This window comes from Cladophialophora carrionii (assembly GCF_000365165.1).
Source record: "Cladophialophora carrionii CBS 160.54 unplaced genomic scaffold supercont1.8, whole genome shotgun sequence".
NCBI classification, from domain to species: domain Eukaryota; kingdom Fungi; phylum Ascomycota; class Eurotiomycetes; order Chaetothyriales; family Herpotrichiellaceae; genus Cladophialophora; species Cladophialophora carrionii.
In genome coordinates, this window is record NW_008481833.1 from 724,464 (window position 1) to 742,480 (window position 18,017).

At 54.6% G+C, this 18,017-nt stretch overlaps 5 protein-coding genes across 5 annotated transcripts; 2 read left to right on the top strand and 3 right to left on the bottom strand.

Annotated features, from left to right (window-relative positions):
- Positions 1 to 1,075: 1,075 nt before the first annotated feature.
- G647_08923 (uncharacterized protein) lies at positions 1,076 to 3,903 on the top strand (the record flags this gene model as incomplete). The annotated part of the gene is made up of 6 exons (XM_008733228.1): positions 1,076 to 1,200; positions 1,251 to 1,518; positions 1,567 to 1,668; positions 1,719 to 1,907; positions 1,957 to 2,095; positions 2,144 to 3,903. The coding sequence occupies 6 exons, from the start codon at positions 1,076 to 1,078 to the stop codon at positions 3,901 to 3,903; spliced, it is 2,583 nt and encodes an 860-aa protein (XP_008731450.1).
- A 2,163-nt stretch (positions 3,904 to 6,066) lies between these two features.
- G647_08924 (uncharacterized protein) lies at positions 6,067 to 7,103 on the top strand (the record flags this gene model as incomplete). Its single annotated transcript, XM_008733229.1, has 2 exons — positions 6,067 to 6,134; positions 6,221 to 7,103. The coding sequence occupies 2 exons, from the start codon at positions 6,067 to 6,069 to the stop codon at positions 7,101 to 7,103; spliced, it is 951 nt and encodes a 316-aa protein (XP_008731451.1).
- Positions 7,104 to 11,412: 4,309 nt separating this feature from the next.
- Positions 11,413 to 12,210, bottom strand: G647_08925 (uncharacterized protein; the record flags this gene model as incomplete). Its single annotated transcript, XM_008733230.1, has 3 exons — positions 11,413 to 11,643; positions 11,695 to 12,005; positions 12,063 to 12,210. 3 exons carry the CDS (start codon positions 12,208 to 12,210, stop codon positions 11,413 to 11,415), a joined length of 690 nt encoding a protein of 229 aa, XP_008731452.1.
- Positions 12,211 to 13,007: 797 nt separating this feature from the next.
- On the bottom strand, positions 13,008 to 14,599 carry G647_08926 (uncharacterized protein; the record flags this gene model as incomplete). Its single annotated transcript, XM_008733231.1, has 2 exons — positions 13,008 to 13,085; positions 13,142 to 14,599. The coding sequence occupies 2 exons, from the start codon at positions 14,597 to 14,599 to the stop codon at positions 13,008 to 13,010; spliced, it is 1,536 nt and encodes a 511-aa protein (XP_008731453.1).
- A 534-nt stretch (positions 14,600 to 15,133) lies between these two features.
- Positions 15,134 to 16,593, bottom strand: G647_08927 (peptidyl-prolyl cis-trans isomerase-like 4; the record flags this gene model as incomplete). Its single annotated transcript, XM_008733232.1, has 2 exons — positions 15,134 to 16,460; positions 16,514 to 16,593. The coding sequence occupies 2 exons, from the start codon at positions 16,591 to 16,593 to the stop codon at positions 15,134 to 15,136; spliced, it is 1,407 nt and encodes a 468-aa protein (XP_008731454.1).
- Between the last annotated feature and the right edge of the window lie 1,424 nt (positions 16,594 to 18,017).

The following is an 18,017-nucleotide window of genomic DNA, read 5'->3' on the forward strand; positions in this document are numbered from 1 at the left end:
CACTCAAGCTACTCTCCGTCGCGTGGCAGACTGGGGCATTTCCTCTGCAGTCCCTCCCCTACTGGTCCAAGTCACCTCCGTCCCCATCGTGGCTTTATCTGGGTCCAAGCTGCTGGATCAGAAATTCCCCGGCCGCCTGGCGACACTCCCCAACCAAGAATGAGTGGGCCGTCTGCCCTATTGCAGAATCTCGCATCCGCACCCGCAGTCTCAGTCCTCTGTCAAGTTCCGCTCTCCTGCCAGTCACAACGCTCCCTCGACGCGCTGCTCCTCCTGAAACCGCGGCGCCATCTGCCACAAGCGTAAAATCACACTGCGCCGTTCACCTCACAAGCTAGGCGCGGCGCGAGTCTGACTCGGTGAAGTCTGGCGTCTTGGATCCAAACCTCCGCCAGTTTTCGTTCCAACTGCCACATCGATATTGTCTTTGCAGCTATACTTCTAGTCCAGCACGGGCATAGCTGGCCATGCGGGCCTGACAATGCATGATTGCCCAAATCATATGCGAGACCCCAATACCCTGGCAGGCGGCCTGTTATGCCATCCGCGCACTCTGCACATCAGGCCCCCACCACGACCATCAGGTACCCATTTCCGCCCTCCAACTCCCCTCCTCTCCGAGAGCCTCTCTATTGACATACACTACCTTTCACCCGTATGCTCGTCTTCCAATTACTCTCAACCACGTTCTTCCCAGCTCGTTGCTTGCCGACTGCGTGCTCTCCCGCGTTTGCTTATCCATGATCTGGCGCGTTGTGGCCCCTTCCACTCCCCCCTCTATACCACCCTCCTCTACACTAACATCCCTGTGCCAACCTGCATTGCCGCACGCGACCGTTGCGGCGGCCGCAACAAATCCGTGCGACTGTTTGCGGCATCCACCAAAGGTCTGGCAGTCTAGCAGCGCTCTACAGTAGTCTGCCTTGTCCGTCGCACTCTGGTCCTCTGTTACGCCTTCTCTCTGACTCGCCCACCTGCAAACGAAAAGGCATCTTTCCATTTTGCTGCTGGCGCACATTGATCTCGCAATCGCCGTGGTCGAGTGTGCCGCAGGCCGTTGACGTCTGCAGAGATGATGGCTGTCAGGGCTCCTCTGGGGTTCAGTCCTTCGACAAACCCATTGTTCTCTCCATTTTCGCCCTTTGCAGACCATCCTGACTCGCCTCGGCCTCGAGCCAACGCAAACACGGGGCTCCCTATGTATGATAGATCTGCTTTCACTTGTGTGCAACATGTCTAACTTGACCCAGGTCCGGGACCGACAAGAGCCATACCGCGAATGACAACCAGCTCAAGCCCCCGCCTGCGAACTATATTACCTCGCCGCAGGACCCTGTAGCCCCTTCTCCCGTCGCTTCAGACGTCACCAACTTCGAGGACGTGGATGAAGAAGTAGAAGAGGAGGGAACAGAGCGAGGATCGGTGGCTGAGTTTGCGGCAGCATTCCATGCGCAACAAAGACCTCCGGTGACGTCCCCCTTAAAGGAGGGCTTGCAAAACATCACAACTCCGTTAAGAGTATGACAAAGTGATCGATATGTGATCTCTTGCTGATGCCACGTCTAGGTCGAGACGGGTGCTGTTCTGGACGAACAGTTCCGCACAAGGTTGGAAGAGGAGAAAGAGCCTCAGTCGGTCATCCACATACCAACTGGGTTTGGGAAATTTGTATATCACGCCTGTCTAGAGTCCTCCACGCCGTACTTACGCACTCATAGCCGAACCTAGAAGCCTCGCAGTCTCTCCCTAGACAACAGGAGCCGTCCCAGCCAGAGGCCGAACCTGAAGACAGCCAGACAACGGAGAGCAGAGAGCTTGAGAGGGCAAGAGCCGACTCTACCACCTCCAAAGCCTCCGAGGCAACTGTCACTAAACCGGCTCCGCCTGTCGCGAAACCAGCTGCTAGGGTGAGCTTTGAAGGCTGTCGTAGTGCTCACATTGGCCTGACCTCGACAGACTCATGACGGCCCCATGCCTCCGACCCCATTACAAACCAGCCTGCCTTCCTTTCCACTCCACGACTGGTCCCGGACCCCAAGAGCACAGACTCGACAAGATTTAGGTTCCTTGAGCCGTCCTGGCTCGAGCCTTGCCAGTAAGCATGACGTCGGACGCTGGTTCCAATGTGACTGACACATAGCAGGTATCCTCGAGGGTGACGACACCGATCATCCCAGCAGCGACGAGACAGGTGCCGAGAGTCACATAGGCCAACGATTCCTGCAGGACGCTGAAGCTGAAATCAATGCCCTGCGCAATGCTCTCTCTGAGTGTTGGACTCTCTGCAATACTCTGGCCAGCTTGAGCCACATCCATCGTGAGAGGATATTCAACTTCTCGGGTCGTGGTGACATGCAGGAACAAGCGTGGAAGTCGTGCTGGAAGCTGTGCCAAAATCTCTACGATACCAGGGACGATCACGCGTCACAAGCGTTTTCTCATAACTCTTCCCGACCTACCTTGGATCTGTGTCGTGATTTCTGTCAAGCCCTTTTTGAAGTCCGAGTCCGAGACAACGAGACGGCCGACTCGGTGCTCAGAGTCAGCTTCGAACTGAACAATCACCTATTCAACACTCATGACCGGAGTCTGCCCGAAGCATTTCGCGAAAGGACTCTGGATTTCTATATCACACTATGTCACCGGCTGATGAAACAGAAGTCGAAAATGGCCGACGAGACGGATTCCTTACTCCGAGCCTGCTGGTCGTTGGCCGAGATGCTGTTCAGTCTCCGGCAGAACCGGCGCGAAGGCAAACGACCCGACTCGGAACTCCTTGGATCAGCGATCCAAGCGTGTTGGGAGCTTTGCGACCTGTTCAGGGAAGGCTGGACCCAGATTCGCCCCGAAAGAGGGACCCCGAGACCAAGCCAGACCACCTTCACCCAGGCGTTCCATCAAGCTAAACGATCTGGATTTGCCCCCCTTGATGAGAACGGCAACCCTAGACTGCTTCCCGAGACACCTACCACTATCTTCGAGGACACCGTAACCACCATCTCGCCAGACGAAGCACCTATCCCCAACATTCTCGTCCTTGGGGCAGAGGAAGCTTCCAGGATGTCCTCCGCCTCGTCTACTTCTTCCACACCCGCACCGAATCAAAGCAGACAAATCTCCCCCAACCCTCCCACTCAACGTAATCCGCATTCTGCCAACCCTGCGATCAACCACAGATGGTCTTCAAGCTCCTCGGTACTTTCTCTTCCGGCGTCCGCCGTGTCGGAAGGCGGTCCAAACCCCGTGTCTGCTACTACGGTATCAACAGTCCGTACGCCGGGTGAAGATCCCACGCTCATTCTCTTGAAAACGCTGTTCGTGAAAGCTGCGATTGCGACCGGCCGAGGTTTCACGCGCCAGTCAGCGGATCCCAACGTGAACTCCTTACCCAATTTCGTCCGGAACTTACCAGACACGGCATTCGGCACACAAGCATGGCAGATTACTCTACTCGACAACTACCGGAAAACCGTGGGCAACGACTCGTCATTTCGCAACCTGGGCGTTGCAGGTACAATCGCCGAGCAAGGCCGTGTCAACGCCGTGGAACTTGCCCGAGCCGTGCGCGGCATGACCAGCTGTGTCTACGGCTTTGGCTGGCTTAGAGACCTCTACCGATTTGTGTTTGGGTATTATATCGAAGAGGCGCTCAAGGGCGCCAGCTCCCAGGTTACTGGCAGTCGAAGGGCGGTGCGGCAGCATGGCCCTGCGGCTAGTCTTGCTGCTGCGCTTATGAGCAATACTGCTCCTGCCTCGGCTGGTGGGGCGGGAGGCGCCAGCTCCGCAGGAGGGAATGCGGGTGCGAATGCTACTGGGAACGGAAATGGAAACGGAAATGCAAGCGGCAGTGGAAACGGTAATGGCAGTGGACATCCGCACGGAAGACGGACTACGAGTCAGTAAGTGAGTCGGACCTAGCACTTGCTTCGTTTCGTCTGGTCGTCTCCAGATCACTGTCGCGTTATTGCCTCACAGACTTGTCCGTGGCATATAGCTACGCACCATCCGTTCTGGCCAGACATAGAGTGGCCATCTCGCGCTCCACACGGGCAAGTGTGTTGCCTGTTGTCACGCATCATGATGGTATAGCGAGCATCGGCGTTGGGGGTGTATTGCCATCTTTTCAAAGTAATGGGCTTCAGATACCCATGTCACGTCTCCGAGCTGGATAAAGACCTTCCGGCATGGAAGTAGGGTGGTCCAAGTGAAGGCGTTGAATGCAGGAAACTGTCGTTCGCAATCCCCGCCGAAGGGCTTGTTGGTGCAGTCAAGCGAGTGCTCCTCTGCCCACTCCTTCTCACTGTCCACGCCTTTCTCAAGGGTAGTGTGAACTGGGCAGAATCAGTTCTCAGACAATGCCGCCTCGCCGCCGTGACCCCTGCTCATACCTGCGCTTCCTCCAAGCGCGTTCACCAATTCCGCTATTCAACCAAATCTCCGGAGTATCGCCGTACGTTGTCGGCGGCGCCGTCGTAGCGAGGCACAGACTGACTAAACCACCGATTGTGGCGGCCCCGGACAAACAAGCTAACCGGGGCTGACTGATCGATGCGTCAATCGAATCTCACGCCCTCGAGCCTCTTCAGCTGCCAAGGCACCTCGAACATGTCAATCTTCACGATCATCCCGATGCCACCACGGAAAGACCGTCTGTGGGAGTCTAGCTCCAGATCAAGAGCCGTTGTATAGTCTGTAAGGGCAGACGAGATGGTGCCCTCCATGAAGCCTCTCGCCAATCGCAGCAGGGCCATACGCTACCCCTTTCGGCTTTGACTTTGAACAGCTTGTCATTGCCCTGGATTGGAGTCCTTGGCGAGAGCCGCGAGGTCGATCCGAGCACGACAGCAAGCCGGTAAGCCATCTATACGACCGGCATCAATATGTCACAGGGAGAACGTCCCACGTCGAAAGTCATGTCTTGCACAACGGTCAGTGGTACCGCTTTGCCTCTCAATACAAAGGATGCCTTCCTCTGTGATGCTTCCAAGAACGCCGAACCCGAGCTGCGTCGCTGATGAAGTATGGCGAACCCCGAATTCTTGTTCCTTGTCAGGACGCCAGCTACGTATCCTGGATTGGGCAAGTCAAAGCCGAAACTGTTGACTTCCGAAGGACGTTCACACGCTGCAATGGCATATCACCGCAAAAGGATGTCGGAAGGGCAGCCCAAGGACCTTGAACACAACCGAAGCCGTCCTGTCAGAGCCCTCGTGCCGAAGTTCAAAAGTGGCGGGAATGACAGAACTGACGGGGCGCATCTCAAGACTTGGGTGACCACAGCAGAAGACGCTCACACAGTGCAGCAGCAATTGACACCTCTCTTCTATCCAGTCGATGTTCTTCCAGGCACACCGCACCGCAGTGTTTCCGGCTTTGCTGCGGCGGCCGAGTTTCGTAAGTGCTCAGGGGCAAAACGACAGCGATCTGCTAACAGGCAGCTGGGAGGTAGATCGCGCCATCGACCCAGCGTTTGTTCATGCTCCGGTCTTCCATATCTTCGACGTGAGCAACACGTTTGGAAAGGCAAGCTCTCTTCTACGTCTTCGCTGTCCACGTTGAACAGGACACATCAGCTGCTGGCTGCCATCCCGTCGCCAATCAACATCCTCTGGCCCCCAACCACTGACAGTCTGCACCAGTGCTACTACGAGCTGACGGCTCACGAAGTTGGCCTGCACGCGGGAATCGCTGTTGTCAACATGGTCAGGGATGTATTTCGGCCAGATTTTCGCGCCACCGGTCCGTCACCGCACGTGCTGCGATTGACGCAGGTAGCAATCTCCAAGCTGCGCCAGCATCTGTCGACGGCAGAGTGTCGAAAAGCAGGACGGCAGAACGGCTGTGAAAGTAATGACGCTGCAGTCATAGCGGCGGTCTTCCTCGGGCACATAGCTGTAAGTGGTACTGTATATTCCTTGACGCCAGTCCGACTCCCAACAGTGGCATAAAGCTGTTCATGGCGTGGCCGCGTCCGGGAGAATGCCTCGCTTACTGAAGTTACCGGGGCACTAGAATGGCTTCGGCGACGTTGACGCTTTTCACACGCACCGCCAGGGCATCAGGACAATGATCGACTCCCGCGGCGGTCTCGATACCCTGGGCCTGGACGGAATGGTGAAGTCCTCAGTCTTGCAGTATGTGGATCACTGGCTGACCGATCTATCCATTGCTACAGTATACTGCACTTTATACCCTAGACTCACAGATCGCTCTTCTGCAGGTTTGAATCTTGGTGGACACATCTGTACAACGACACCTCTGCCTTCGACTCGTACAAGCCAGCATACAACCCCACGTATCTCAGTCTTTCAGCATCGTCGTCCGCGAACGAGCTCTCGCGGCTTTCTCGGCTCCCACCGGGGTTCCGCCAGCTTGCACGGGCGGGTAAGATTGCAACAGACATTCTTGATGTCCTTTCCAATATCGTCTCGTACGGCGAGAGCACCAAAGCCATCGACATCACATACAATGGATCGGGCAACACCACACCCGATGGATCGAGCAACTCTATGCGCGACGGACCTCGACAATCTCCCCGGATCCGAACGCACGTCCACATACCCTCTCCAGCCGTGCTACGCGCCAAGAAACGCCACCACGACTTCTGGCAAGCATGTTCCTGTCTCCTGGTGTCTGGGCCACACTTTGAGAAATACCTCGTGTTCGCGCTGCTTTTGTTCGCAAGCACGGCATTCGCCCCAGGGGACAACGGCCGACGATACCTGGCCTGCAGCCACACGGCGTTTAGGACGCCACGGGCGTGTCTGACGAGGGAATTACCATTGTATGAGCTCTCTGATGATCTGTCCTGGGTTTCACCGCCACATGGGGTGGGCTCGGCACCGACAGATCAGAATCAAAGGCCCGTAAAGGAGACGATGCAAGAGTGTCTCTTTTGGATGTGGCTTGTTCTGATAGACAGCTGGAGGGCCACTGATGGGGATGAGTCAAGAGAAGCACAGAAACTGCAGGACATGCTTGGGCGGAAATTCGGACCGTATGCCGAGTGGGAGAGCGTTGGTGCTGTGCTCGGCCGGTTCTTCTGCACTGAAGATATGATCTGTAGTTTGGGGAATTGCTGGGGAGGTTCAGGCCCGAAGTAGCCTCTGTCTCTGTCTCTGTCTCTGTCTCTGTCTCTGCGCTCGAGCGAGAAAGTCAGGAGGAGGAAGACCGAGACTTACCCAGTATCCCTAAGTGTAGAGGTTCTCTTGCGATCGGATCATCAGGGTGATTCGATTCAGATCTAATCCATCTATCTACTGTAGCAGGAAAGGCATAAGATAGTGTACTTAAGTGAACGCCCGTCCTCTCGGAAAAGGGAGCCCATGTCCGGTTCTCCGGACTAGGCATCTTTAACAGGGCCGTGGTGTGGTACAGCACAGTAGATGATGAGAGTAGAGTAGAGTATGTAGAATAGGGTAGAGTAGAGCATAGTAGAGTAGAGTAGAGCAGAGTAAAGTACAGCAGAGTAAAGCATAGTAGAATAGAGTAGAGTATAGCAGAGTAAAGCAGAGCAGAGTGAAATCCTCCAGGGCACGCTTCCCACTTCGCACACTGCCCAACATGTCTTCTGCAGTTCCTGTATGCGTTGTTGATGCTGCAATTCCGCCGTTAGAGGGGGCGTTCAACGTACTGTACTTTGTACATTGGTTTTCATCTATACTCTACACCCTACATCGATGTTGGACATTCGACACTCGACATCTACACTCAATATGCATAGAGCGAGCAATGTACGTGCGTATACGTATGCGTAGTGGCCATTCGTAGATCAATGTATGGCATGCAAGTACGTAAGCCACTTCATCTTCATCTCCGTCTTCAATCTTCGTCTTCGTCTTCGTCTTCATCTCCGTCCTCACCTTCATCCTCATCTTCGTCTCCATCTCTATCTACATCCACGGCCACAGTCAAACACACCGATCGTGCCCTTGGTTCACGTCGAGGATTGTATTTTCAATTTCCTATCAGCTACTTAGCTGCCTGAACCAGAAGTCTAGACTATGGAGGGATGATCCTGGCGTTTCAGTTTCGGCACGATTGGCTCTGCAGGACAGCAGGGCGAGACAGGCGAGGCGACGCCAACGCCAACGCCAACAGGACACAGCAGAGGCACTTCTACCGTACGTGGAAGATGAGACTATCATCCTGCCGTAGGGATGAGAGCAAGGCTGAGAACATCGCCAATGTGCTGGGGTCCATCCAAGCAAGGCTCGTGGACACTGTTGCAACGCAATGCAATGCATTTCACGAGCAGCTCACGGAGTGACAGTTGGGTCCGCTCCTCACCACTCCCACCGCCATGCCAATGACATGCTTGGGATGAGACAACCGCAGCGTCAGCGGAGATAAAATCCACTCTAATATATAGATTTTGTTCAGAGATGGCCAGTAGGTGCACTGCCCCCCCGGGGGATCCACCCCGGGACGTCTTGGGACTTTGCAGTACGTAGTAAGTACCTCGCCTCCCGCCTGACGCGATAATATATCTGTTTCATGGGATCGTTCTGTCGTCCGCGACCACTCACTCGGAGGAGGCGACCAAGCTGCCAACCTCCTCGGGAGGTAATTACCTTCCATCTTCGAACATGAGAGCAACCGTCAGTAGATCTACTCGCCTGGCAGACAAGAACGGAATGCCCTGGAGTTCCGATATCCTTCGTGTCCTGGTAGAGGCAATACACCATGGATGGGACGGGGATGAAGACGAAGTTGACGACCGGGAAGACGACGAGAGTCCACCGCCACTCATGTCTCGAAACGAACTGGGCGTGTTCTTCACGACCACGACCACGACCACGACCATCCAATTCCACGTGCTGGAAGTGACCATGCACCCTTGTGCCGTAGCGGGGTATCTCGTCGTGTTGATCTTCGATGGATAGAATCAAGGCACGGGCAACCATCCGACGTCATAGACCAGCTGAGAGACAAGGATAGAGGCCGCGGCGGCGGTAAGAGGTGGCCTTGGATCCGACGGAACAGGATAATCCAGGCCATGACGAAGCAAAGGCACAGGGCCTGCCCTCGCTGTCATGAGTGAATTAAGTTGCGTCGGCGCAAGCGGTTCATCCCGGCGAGGGACAGCGCCAGGACAGCGCCAGGACAGCGCCAGGACAGCGCCAGGACAGCGCCGGAACATCGAGATATATGCATCCGCTTAGGATGAGGGACACGTGGCCCGACAGCTTCATCTCGTTCTAGTGTGTGTCGGGGACGTGGTAGATGAGCACGTTGAATCCGGAGAGTTGCTGGCCGGCTTGGATCGAGATGGTGACGAGCAGGCGGCGCAGTCTTCGTCTTGTGCAAGGAGAACAACTCCCTCGAACGGGACGCCCGGCCTTTATGTTCCTCCGCGGCGGCGGCGACGACGCCGACGAAGTAGGTGATCAGGGAGCCAGCAGCACAGCCAAGTGGTGGGTGCCGAGTATACGTGATTTACAGCCTATCCATGTGCAAACAGTACAATACGCTCCTGCTTGTGTGATGCGACGGGCTCAGCGCATCCAAAGCTGGGAACTTACATCGTAAAGCGCGGTGTTATCTCCTCGTACTCGCATGTCAGCCATCTGGGCGGTTTGAATTCGACACCGGACTTATCGCTCGCTTCGATGATACATTACCCACGGCTCCTGGTCAGTAATTAGTGCTCGTGGTAGTGGTGTTGGGCTCCATCTTCTCCTCTCAGTGGCACAATAATTAGGGTGTCGATGATAGGCAGACCTTGATTGATCGTATCTCGACAACAAAACCGCCTGGCTTGGATGTGGCAGTCGCTGCGAAGTCGTTAGTAGCAGTAAAGCTATAGTATGCTTCCAAAGACACCTGCCGTGCTGTCGAGGTAATTATTCGATCCAATCAATTCATGCAGCTCGTTATCCCGAATGGCTGTCGCTTGCTCGCCAGCCGGCACTGTTGCGCGCGAGATACACATGGACAGTAACTATTCATTCATCAGAGCGAGAGAAGCTTCAAGAGCCAAGTAAGTCATGTCGAACTTGATCTTGAATTTGAACGTCCGGAAACATTGGCATTGAATCAATTGGCTCTTCCACATAAAGAGCCGGAATATGCTCCCACGAACATCCTATATCCACGGGGAAAACATTGTGCAAGGATGGGGATTTCATCTGGCCAGCCAGCCAGCCAGCCTGGCATGGATCTCGCGGAAGAGTCGAGCGAAGTGGCTGCAAAGTATACTTACAGTGATCGTACTCGTTGAGCCCACAGGAGGTGCGTCGAACCGGGACATCGGGCACCTACCGACCACTTCCTCGCAGCTCGATTCGCTGACGAGATCGAGGTCGATCTCGAAGGCTTCTGCCCACCGTGGCACAGCTGAGAGCAACGCGTCAGTGGGACGAGATCCGAGATCGGAAAGACAACACTGAGTGTTACAACCAAGGCAGAACCACTTAGTCTTCCCTCCACCCACGGCGTGCTCAGATATCATGAATATGCAATATGCTCTCATTGTTTGGAAAAAAGTCTCATACTGGGTATGGTATGATGGTAGGGGGATGCTGAGGTAGATGGATAGCCCTCAGGCCCGTAGATGGCAGCCTTGAATCTCCTTTAATTTTGTGCTTCTTCGTGTGTGTGTGTGCGCAAGCGGCCGTCGGCAACGTCTATGGCCACGCTTCACCTCCCAACCAGGTCTATGTGCTCTCACTCAGATTTCTTTCCTTCTGCTTCACTCTCACATCTCTCTCTGCCTTTCGCCCTTTGTGCCGCTCTGCTTCTCGATTGATGTCCACCCTCGCTTCGCTCCAAATGCTCCGGTCGTTCAGCTAGTCGGTCGGGTACGTAAGAAAGCGTCATGTTCGCCTCCCCTCCCACCAAGAAAGTTTGCCGTCCTGGATTTTCCTGGTTGGAGGCGAGACAACTAAGATCGTGTCGACGTGTGTCATGAGTAAAAGCAAGATTCGAGATGCCTTGTCAACAAAACGCCGGATATGAAACCGTCAGAAGGGAGTCCCGTGTACGATCCCCAGCCATGGTCGTGCAACCTGTTGCAAATTGAAAATTCGTCCATTTGCCTAGCGTCCTTGTTTTGATCAAGTGTCCGGTGGCTCTTGCGTCTGCGAATCTGTGCGTGCAAACTTGCAGTAACTGGTCGTCGTTCGGTAGGTCGTGAAACGCCAAAAGGGCGTGGATGATTCGATGCAATTGTCAAAAAAAAGGGTCAAAGCATAGCAGCCTCGGTGGTATCGTTAACATGATGGGGACTTATTCCAGGTGCTGAACATGATGAAAGCGTATGAAGCACGTGAAGGATGCAGGGTGATGTCATCGGAAAAGACTGTTTGAGCGTCGCTAGAGCTCCATCCAGGAGTTAGATTCAACAGGTAAGGAAAGAAAGGGAAAATTCGAGCTAATTTGCTCTGGTGCTTGGTTTTCGGTGCCGAGATTCTACGCAACCGCGGCAGCAGTGGCAGCAGCCTCGGTGGCATCGGTGGCAGGAGCAGTGGGAGCACTATCAGCTGGAGCTCCGTTGGTGACTGGCGCGGCCGGACCATTGGCTTCAGCGTTCTGAGGACAGTCCTTGCTGATGTGACCGGGTTGGCCGCACTTGTAGCAGGTCTTGCCTGCAGCGTTCAATGGCCCGCCATTTGGAGCTGTACAATCACGAGAGATGTGGCCCTTAAGAAATAGTCAATCAAACGTCTGGGACACAGATTGCAGTGTACATACGAGTTTCCCACAAGCATAGCATTTCATAGCCTGAGCTTGGCAATCTCGAGCATAGTGGTTGGGTCCACCGCATTTATAGCATGTCGCCGCCCGGTTGGTGGTCACACCGTAGCCTGGGCGGAAGCCACCATACCCCCCACGACCACGACCGACCGGTGGTCCCTGGATATTGGGAGTGGGGCAGTTGCGAGCTAAGTGACCAATCTGCCCGCAAGAGTAGCATCGACCTCCAGTGGGGCCACCGTTGATGCGCAGGGTAGGGCAATCAGCCTGGACGTGGCCAAGTCCCTGGCAATGGTAGCATTGTTTTGCTGCCGCAGTCTCGGTTAGCTTCTGGATCTTTGACATACGGCTAACATGTCACTCACTTTCGGTTGTGCGCGGCAAAGGGCACTGATTGGATTCATGGCCCGGCTGCTTGCAGTTGTAGCACAATCTCTCCGAGGACGTGCAGACTTCGGCGTAGTGGCCAACGTTGCCACACTTATAGCATGCGCGGCGAGAAAGGGACGACATGCTGAGTAGTTGGTTTGATCTTGACCTCAATCCCTGTTATGAACATGTCAGATTTCATCCTCTTAAGGGCGATCTGTGCGACAGTGGTCGGAGCGCAATCGTGTCGGTCGGAGCAATGTTCGATAAGGCGAGGGCGCGGGCGTGGATAGAGCCAATACAGCGACATACCTCACAGAATGAACCTCGTGCAAGTTTCCCTGTCCCGCAACCTCTGGGTTGATGTTAGCCGCCGCAGGATCGAAGGCGTCGGATACGTGCAGTTGTGGACCTCCTGAGCGAGCGCGAGGAGGGGTACAATTGAGGGTGAGTTGAAGCAGAGGTGCAAGAGCAGAAATGTGCTTCACTCACAATTGGCGCAACTTCCCACTCGACCTTTCCAACGACTTCCAGCCTCCGTGAGACCCTTACGACGTCCGAGCAGCACCGACTGATGGAGGAGAGAAACGAGCTGCGCAACAAGGACCTCAATTTGTCTAGAGTCGCATTCAGAAAGAAACGAGCCAAGGCCGACACTAAGCCAGGATCAGACTAGCTGTCATTTGTGGCAATCTCGGTCATTCTGTCACTACTGGAGAAGTCTCGTGGCCACGTCGCGAACAACGACTACGGCCATAGTTAGTGATGGACGAATTGCGGCAGGACATCCTCCGAGAGGTGTCTCTAGTCTTCTAGAGCAATACCAACTCTTGGTTGGCTCTGAATTTGTAACTCCTAAAGTGGTATTTGGCAAATACAGTGGGTGTCGCTGTTCTATTTCATAACCGTCGCGTTCAACATGGCGTCGTGCCCCCGATCGTCTATTCCTGTGGGCTCTTTTCAATCACAGCCGGGGCTTTGATCTCCCTACCCTTCAGATAGCCGAGTCCCTCGCCGCCCTGTCGCCATTGTTAGCACAGACCTAGAAACAGACTGGACGAAGAGCACCACTTACATAGCTGATGAGAGGGGACACCTCGACACCCTTGGCAGTGCCTTCAGACACCACCGTAGCCCCTGCAGCTTGGAGCCACCGAGCTCCCTGGTTCATGATGTCTGCTTTGCTGGTGTCCGGGTTGTCTTCAGCCGAGCCACGGGCATTCTTCAAGGGCGAGAACTCCTCTTTGCGGTCTACCTCAAGGCAGGCAAACTTCTCCATAGGAACAAAGGGGAAGACGTCGAACACAAATTGCTCCAGCTTGATACCATTGGGCTTCTCAGGCTTTACCGTTTCGCCGGTCTCGGTGTCCATGAAAGGAATTTTCTTCTTGGCAACGTGGTGAGGAAGCTTGTGACCCCATTCCTCGATTGCTTCGAGGAATCTGAATGAGTAATAGTGGTTGACAATGTTGGCGGCTCTGAACTTAAGACGGTCGCCGGTGTCCTTGGCCTCGGCCATCTCTTGGTCGATCTCTGAGTACTCAACCACGTCTGGCTTGCCGTTCTTCTCTACGATTAAACCAACAGGTTCGTTAGCAGCTCGCTTGCGGACCACCTTTGTTCCAATGTCAACGCCCTTGCTAGCGGCGAACCCAACGAAGACTGGATCCGCTACCTTCACCAGACAGTTGTCCACACAGTAGGCGTGAACATGCTCAATGCCACGCTTGCGCATGTCCCCGCGGGCTTCGGAGAGCACCAAAGCTTGATAGATGCCGCCGTTGCCGTCAGGAGCAACAGCAACTTTGAACTTGCTCTCCATTAGGATCTTGCCCTCGTTGGATATGCATGGTAGCACCCCTTGCTCGAAGATGACGACGTTCGCTTTGTCCAATCCAAAGTAGTTGTGCTCCTGGAAGAACTTCTCCGTGGGCGCTCGCGTGGGCCCGCTGGTCATGACATACCAGGGTACAACAGGAGTCGTCGAAGCAGAAGCGTGCTGCTTGGCGAGTTGTTGCACCTTCCAGATGCGTTCTGCCTGCATCTGAAACAGCGACTTGTGACTGGGAAGACCAATGTCGAAGCATCCCTTGGGATCAGAGCTGCCCAGTCTTGTACCCTGTCCTCCTGCCATCAACACCACCGCCACCTTATTTTGTGCAATGAGACTGAGGCCCTCCTTGTACCATTTCTCTTTCTGCTCCTCGGTGCTCTCGAGGAGGGAAGCCGTCGCTGACTCGGGCAGAGGGTTGATGGAAGGGGTTTGTTCAGAGTCCTTGGGAGGATGTAGAGCCTTGTCCGCGAGGATATTGATACGATCCGGATCGAAGCCAGAGAGCTGCTCGAACAGAGCGCCTTTTCCATCTGTGTCTAGGTCATCGTAGAATGCAAACACGTGTCCTTGGTTGGCCTTTTCGTATTTCTGCCGCAACGACTTCAGCTCTTCGTCGGTGGGCTCCCGAGCTGGTGCACCGCGATCCTTGGACGCCAAATTGAGCCTTTCGAGCATCTTGTTCACCATGTTCGCGGCCATTGTTTGGATTTGTGTTTACTGTCAATTCAGGTGGGGCACGGCGAGTTGGAAATCTTAGAGAAAGGGGAAATACGTGCCAAAGAAGGAGTGTACCACCTTTGAGAGACAAAGACAGCTGCTCACTGCACTTGAAACAGCAACTGCCAGTAGGGGCCAACTGTTGAGCTCTCAGCTGTAAGGACGGGAGCGGACGAGCTGATGGAATGTCTGGCTGCGACGGTGAGACAGCAGCGTTTCAAAACATCTCCGCATCACCTCCAAGATTGACCTACACACCCACACACCACACCACATGAAGCCTTAGGGTGACGTATGATACGGTCTCAATTCCTTGCCTGTACTAGACTGATCTGAGGTGGGATATACATTCTACGGCACTAGCAGACTCATACCAAAGACGGCGGTTGAAATGCGAAAATTCCCGCCGGCCGCATAGGTCACCTGCAGGAGGGATAAGGGGGTTACTGCGCTGGGGTTGTTATTGTACAAAGACATGGGCTAGGTCTATCTGGGGAGGTGTCTGGGGCAGTCTTGTCACCGGTCTCTATCCCTTCTTGATGAGCGATAGGACTCTCCTCTGCTCTCGCGTGGTCTGTCTCTCTCTGAACCTCTGCCACTATCCCTACCTCCGCCCCGGTAGTGGTCTCTTTCCCCCCGATCTCGGCCATCATACCTGTCCAGGTCTCGTGTGCGGCGGTCATCCCGTGTTGAGGCTCTCTGGTGGTGATATTGCGGGCTCCTACTCCGTGACCTTCGGGATCCCATCTCTGGACGGCCGTCCTCCTTGCGGCGCACGTCATCCTTGTCGAAGACCATTCTGTAACCCCGTCCGTTCTGCTCGCGGGTAGCTTCATCTCGGTAATGTCGTTTCTTCTCGAGGCTCGCGATCCCGCCGAAGCCGCCCGCCTGTCGCTGTCTTTTGGAATTGGTTGCATCTCTCCACGTGTCTGATAGCTTCGAAACGCTTTGCGAGAAGTCCACATGGATGCGATGATCATCTATGAGCACGCCTTGCATCTTGAAGTACGCCTGCTCACAGTCCTTTTGGTTCTCGAACTCAATAAAGGCATACTGTAAACTGTCGCCGGTGCGTTTGTCCCGGATCACCTCGCATGAAAGAATCTTGCCGAAACGGCTGAAGATCAACTCGAGATCCTCGTCATGGGTGACGGGATTGAGCTTGCAGACAAAGAGAACATTCTCCGGAGGCTTGACTTCTGCAAACGGGAGGTCACCAACCATTTCGAGAGTCAGAGCCTGTGCTCTTGCCTCTCGTTCACGCCGAAGCTTTTCCATAGCTGCTTCATCAACTTCTTCATCAAGATCCTCGTCGTCAGCAATCATGACGGTGGCCAGCTGCGCTTTGGTGGGTGCCGGACTCGCATCGGGCACAACGAGTCCTGGAGGGTCCGGGTAGGGATCTTCCAGGATGATCGTGTGGCGGATGCGGATGTCCTTGAGCGGCCTCCCGTCGGCGTTTGTGAAGGCATCGTTGATCTTCTCCAGTGTGTCAAATCCTTCCACGACCATTCCAAAAGGAGCGGCCTTGCCATCTAAGTAGTCAATGTTCTCCCCGAGAGTGATAATGAACTGGCTTCCAGCAAGACGCTCGTCGGGATCACGTGCAGAAGGCACGGTCGCCATGCTGACTGTCCCACGCTCAGTGTGTTTCAGCTTCGGGTCGATGTCGGCAACGAAGCTCTTCTTCGAGGAACCGGAGAGCAGGCCCCATATCGAACTACCTCCATCACTTTCGGGTGAGTCTGGCCCGAGTGGATCTCCGGTCTGACAGGTGAAGCCTTTCTGCACGCTGTGAAATGGAGAAAAGTTATAATACTTCACTTTGCATAGTTTCAAGAAGCTTGGTAGAATGTCAGCGTCCCTTCCAGGCGGGAGAAACAGCGTCAAACTCACTTTTCACAGCACTTTGGCGCGCTGTTGACTAGCAGGTCGATGACAATCTCGCCTAGCGATGTTTCGAGTAACACGCTCATGTCGAATGTCTCTCAGACGTAGCGAATGCGCATCTGCACAGTCTCAGCTGACCAAGTCCACATTCTATAGCTTCTGCGTGACGACGGTGAACGGTGAAAGGCTCCGAGATCTTTGGCGGGAAGGTGTCCTGGCATGGAGGGTGTCAATCCTCCTAGCAGCTGCGCTATGAATCTGAGACTTTAAATGACCGTCATTTAAACCCATCGCCCGGGCTGGCTCTGCCTGGCGTGCCTACAAGGTAGCCACCAGTGCCACCTATTAACTACCGTAGCAGCTAGCTGCTACCTGGGAGCAGTAAGGAGGTACTCAACTTCACGCCTAGTCCTGATCGGGCTCACTCCTTTCAGATGGTCGAGGCGTTCGATCTGGGCTTCACTGCCGCCTCAGCGTCGTCTCACCCCGTCTTCACCTCCTCCCCAGGTACGATGCACTAACTGCTGGGTTGTGAGCTTCAAGAGAGATCATCTGCACTCCACTTTTCGAGTGGGCGTTCAACGCCTTCAATCTCGCTTCCGCCTTCTCACCTTGATGCTGTAGCCAAGGGCAAGCTCATTTTCCTCAGGCCATTATCAACACTTATGATGATGGGCTCCCAACAGACAGCAGACCATGAGCATGACACGCTTGTCCAACAGAACGTGACAATCAACAACAGAACTGGGAAGACTAGCTCGATGTGACCTCCATCTTCGCTTTTGCGAATGAACGCACGCACCAACCAGCCTGAGAGAAGGATACTGTAACAACGCCCGCCCTGCAATTATCCACGTTGCCAGTCTTTCTTTACACAGTCATACAGAAATCCCCCGATTCTGTCACGAACCGTCGTCTTTCATGGCTTCCACCCGTGCTTCGATGACAGGTCCAGCCGTGCTGCCCTGGTCTCACCGTCAACCTCCATCTTCTGATCGGCGCTGTTCTGCACAACATGAGCTTGCACAAGGGAGATAAGCATCTGGCATGGACCGTTTTCGAACCGCAGCTGAGCATTCATATCCATGATCCATACCCGGTATCTCGCGAGAGACATTCCTGGAGACGATCCCCGGCCGTCAAGGAGCCCACCATGATGAGTTGTGCAGTGCTCCTGGGAATCGTCTAGTAAATACGCCACTTCATGCGTACGGGCAACATCCGGCCAAACTGAGTCGGTAGTATTCGGGGGTTGCTTCTGAGGGCTGCTCCCTGCTGCAAACACCCGTAGAGGAGGGTATCCCTGTCAGCCCTCGCACGAAGGTGGCGGCAGCTCAGGCTCTACTAGGGCTTCGTTCTTGGTTCAATGCACCTCTGTGTGACGAGAACGGACCTGAAACTCATTCTCTGATTTGTCAGGTCCTCTGTGGGTTGGGCTTTGGAGGGATGGGGCTGACCTCTCGACATCTTGTGTTACCAAAGTACCCTGTGATGTTCCGCAGGCTCTTTA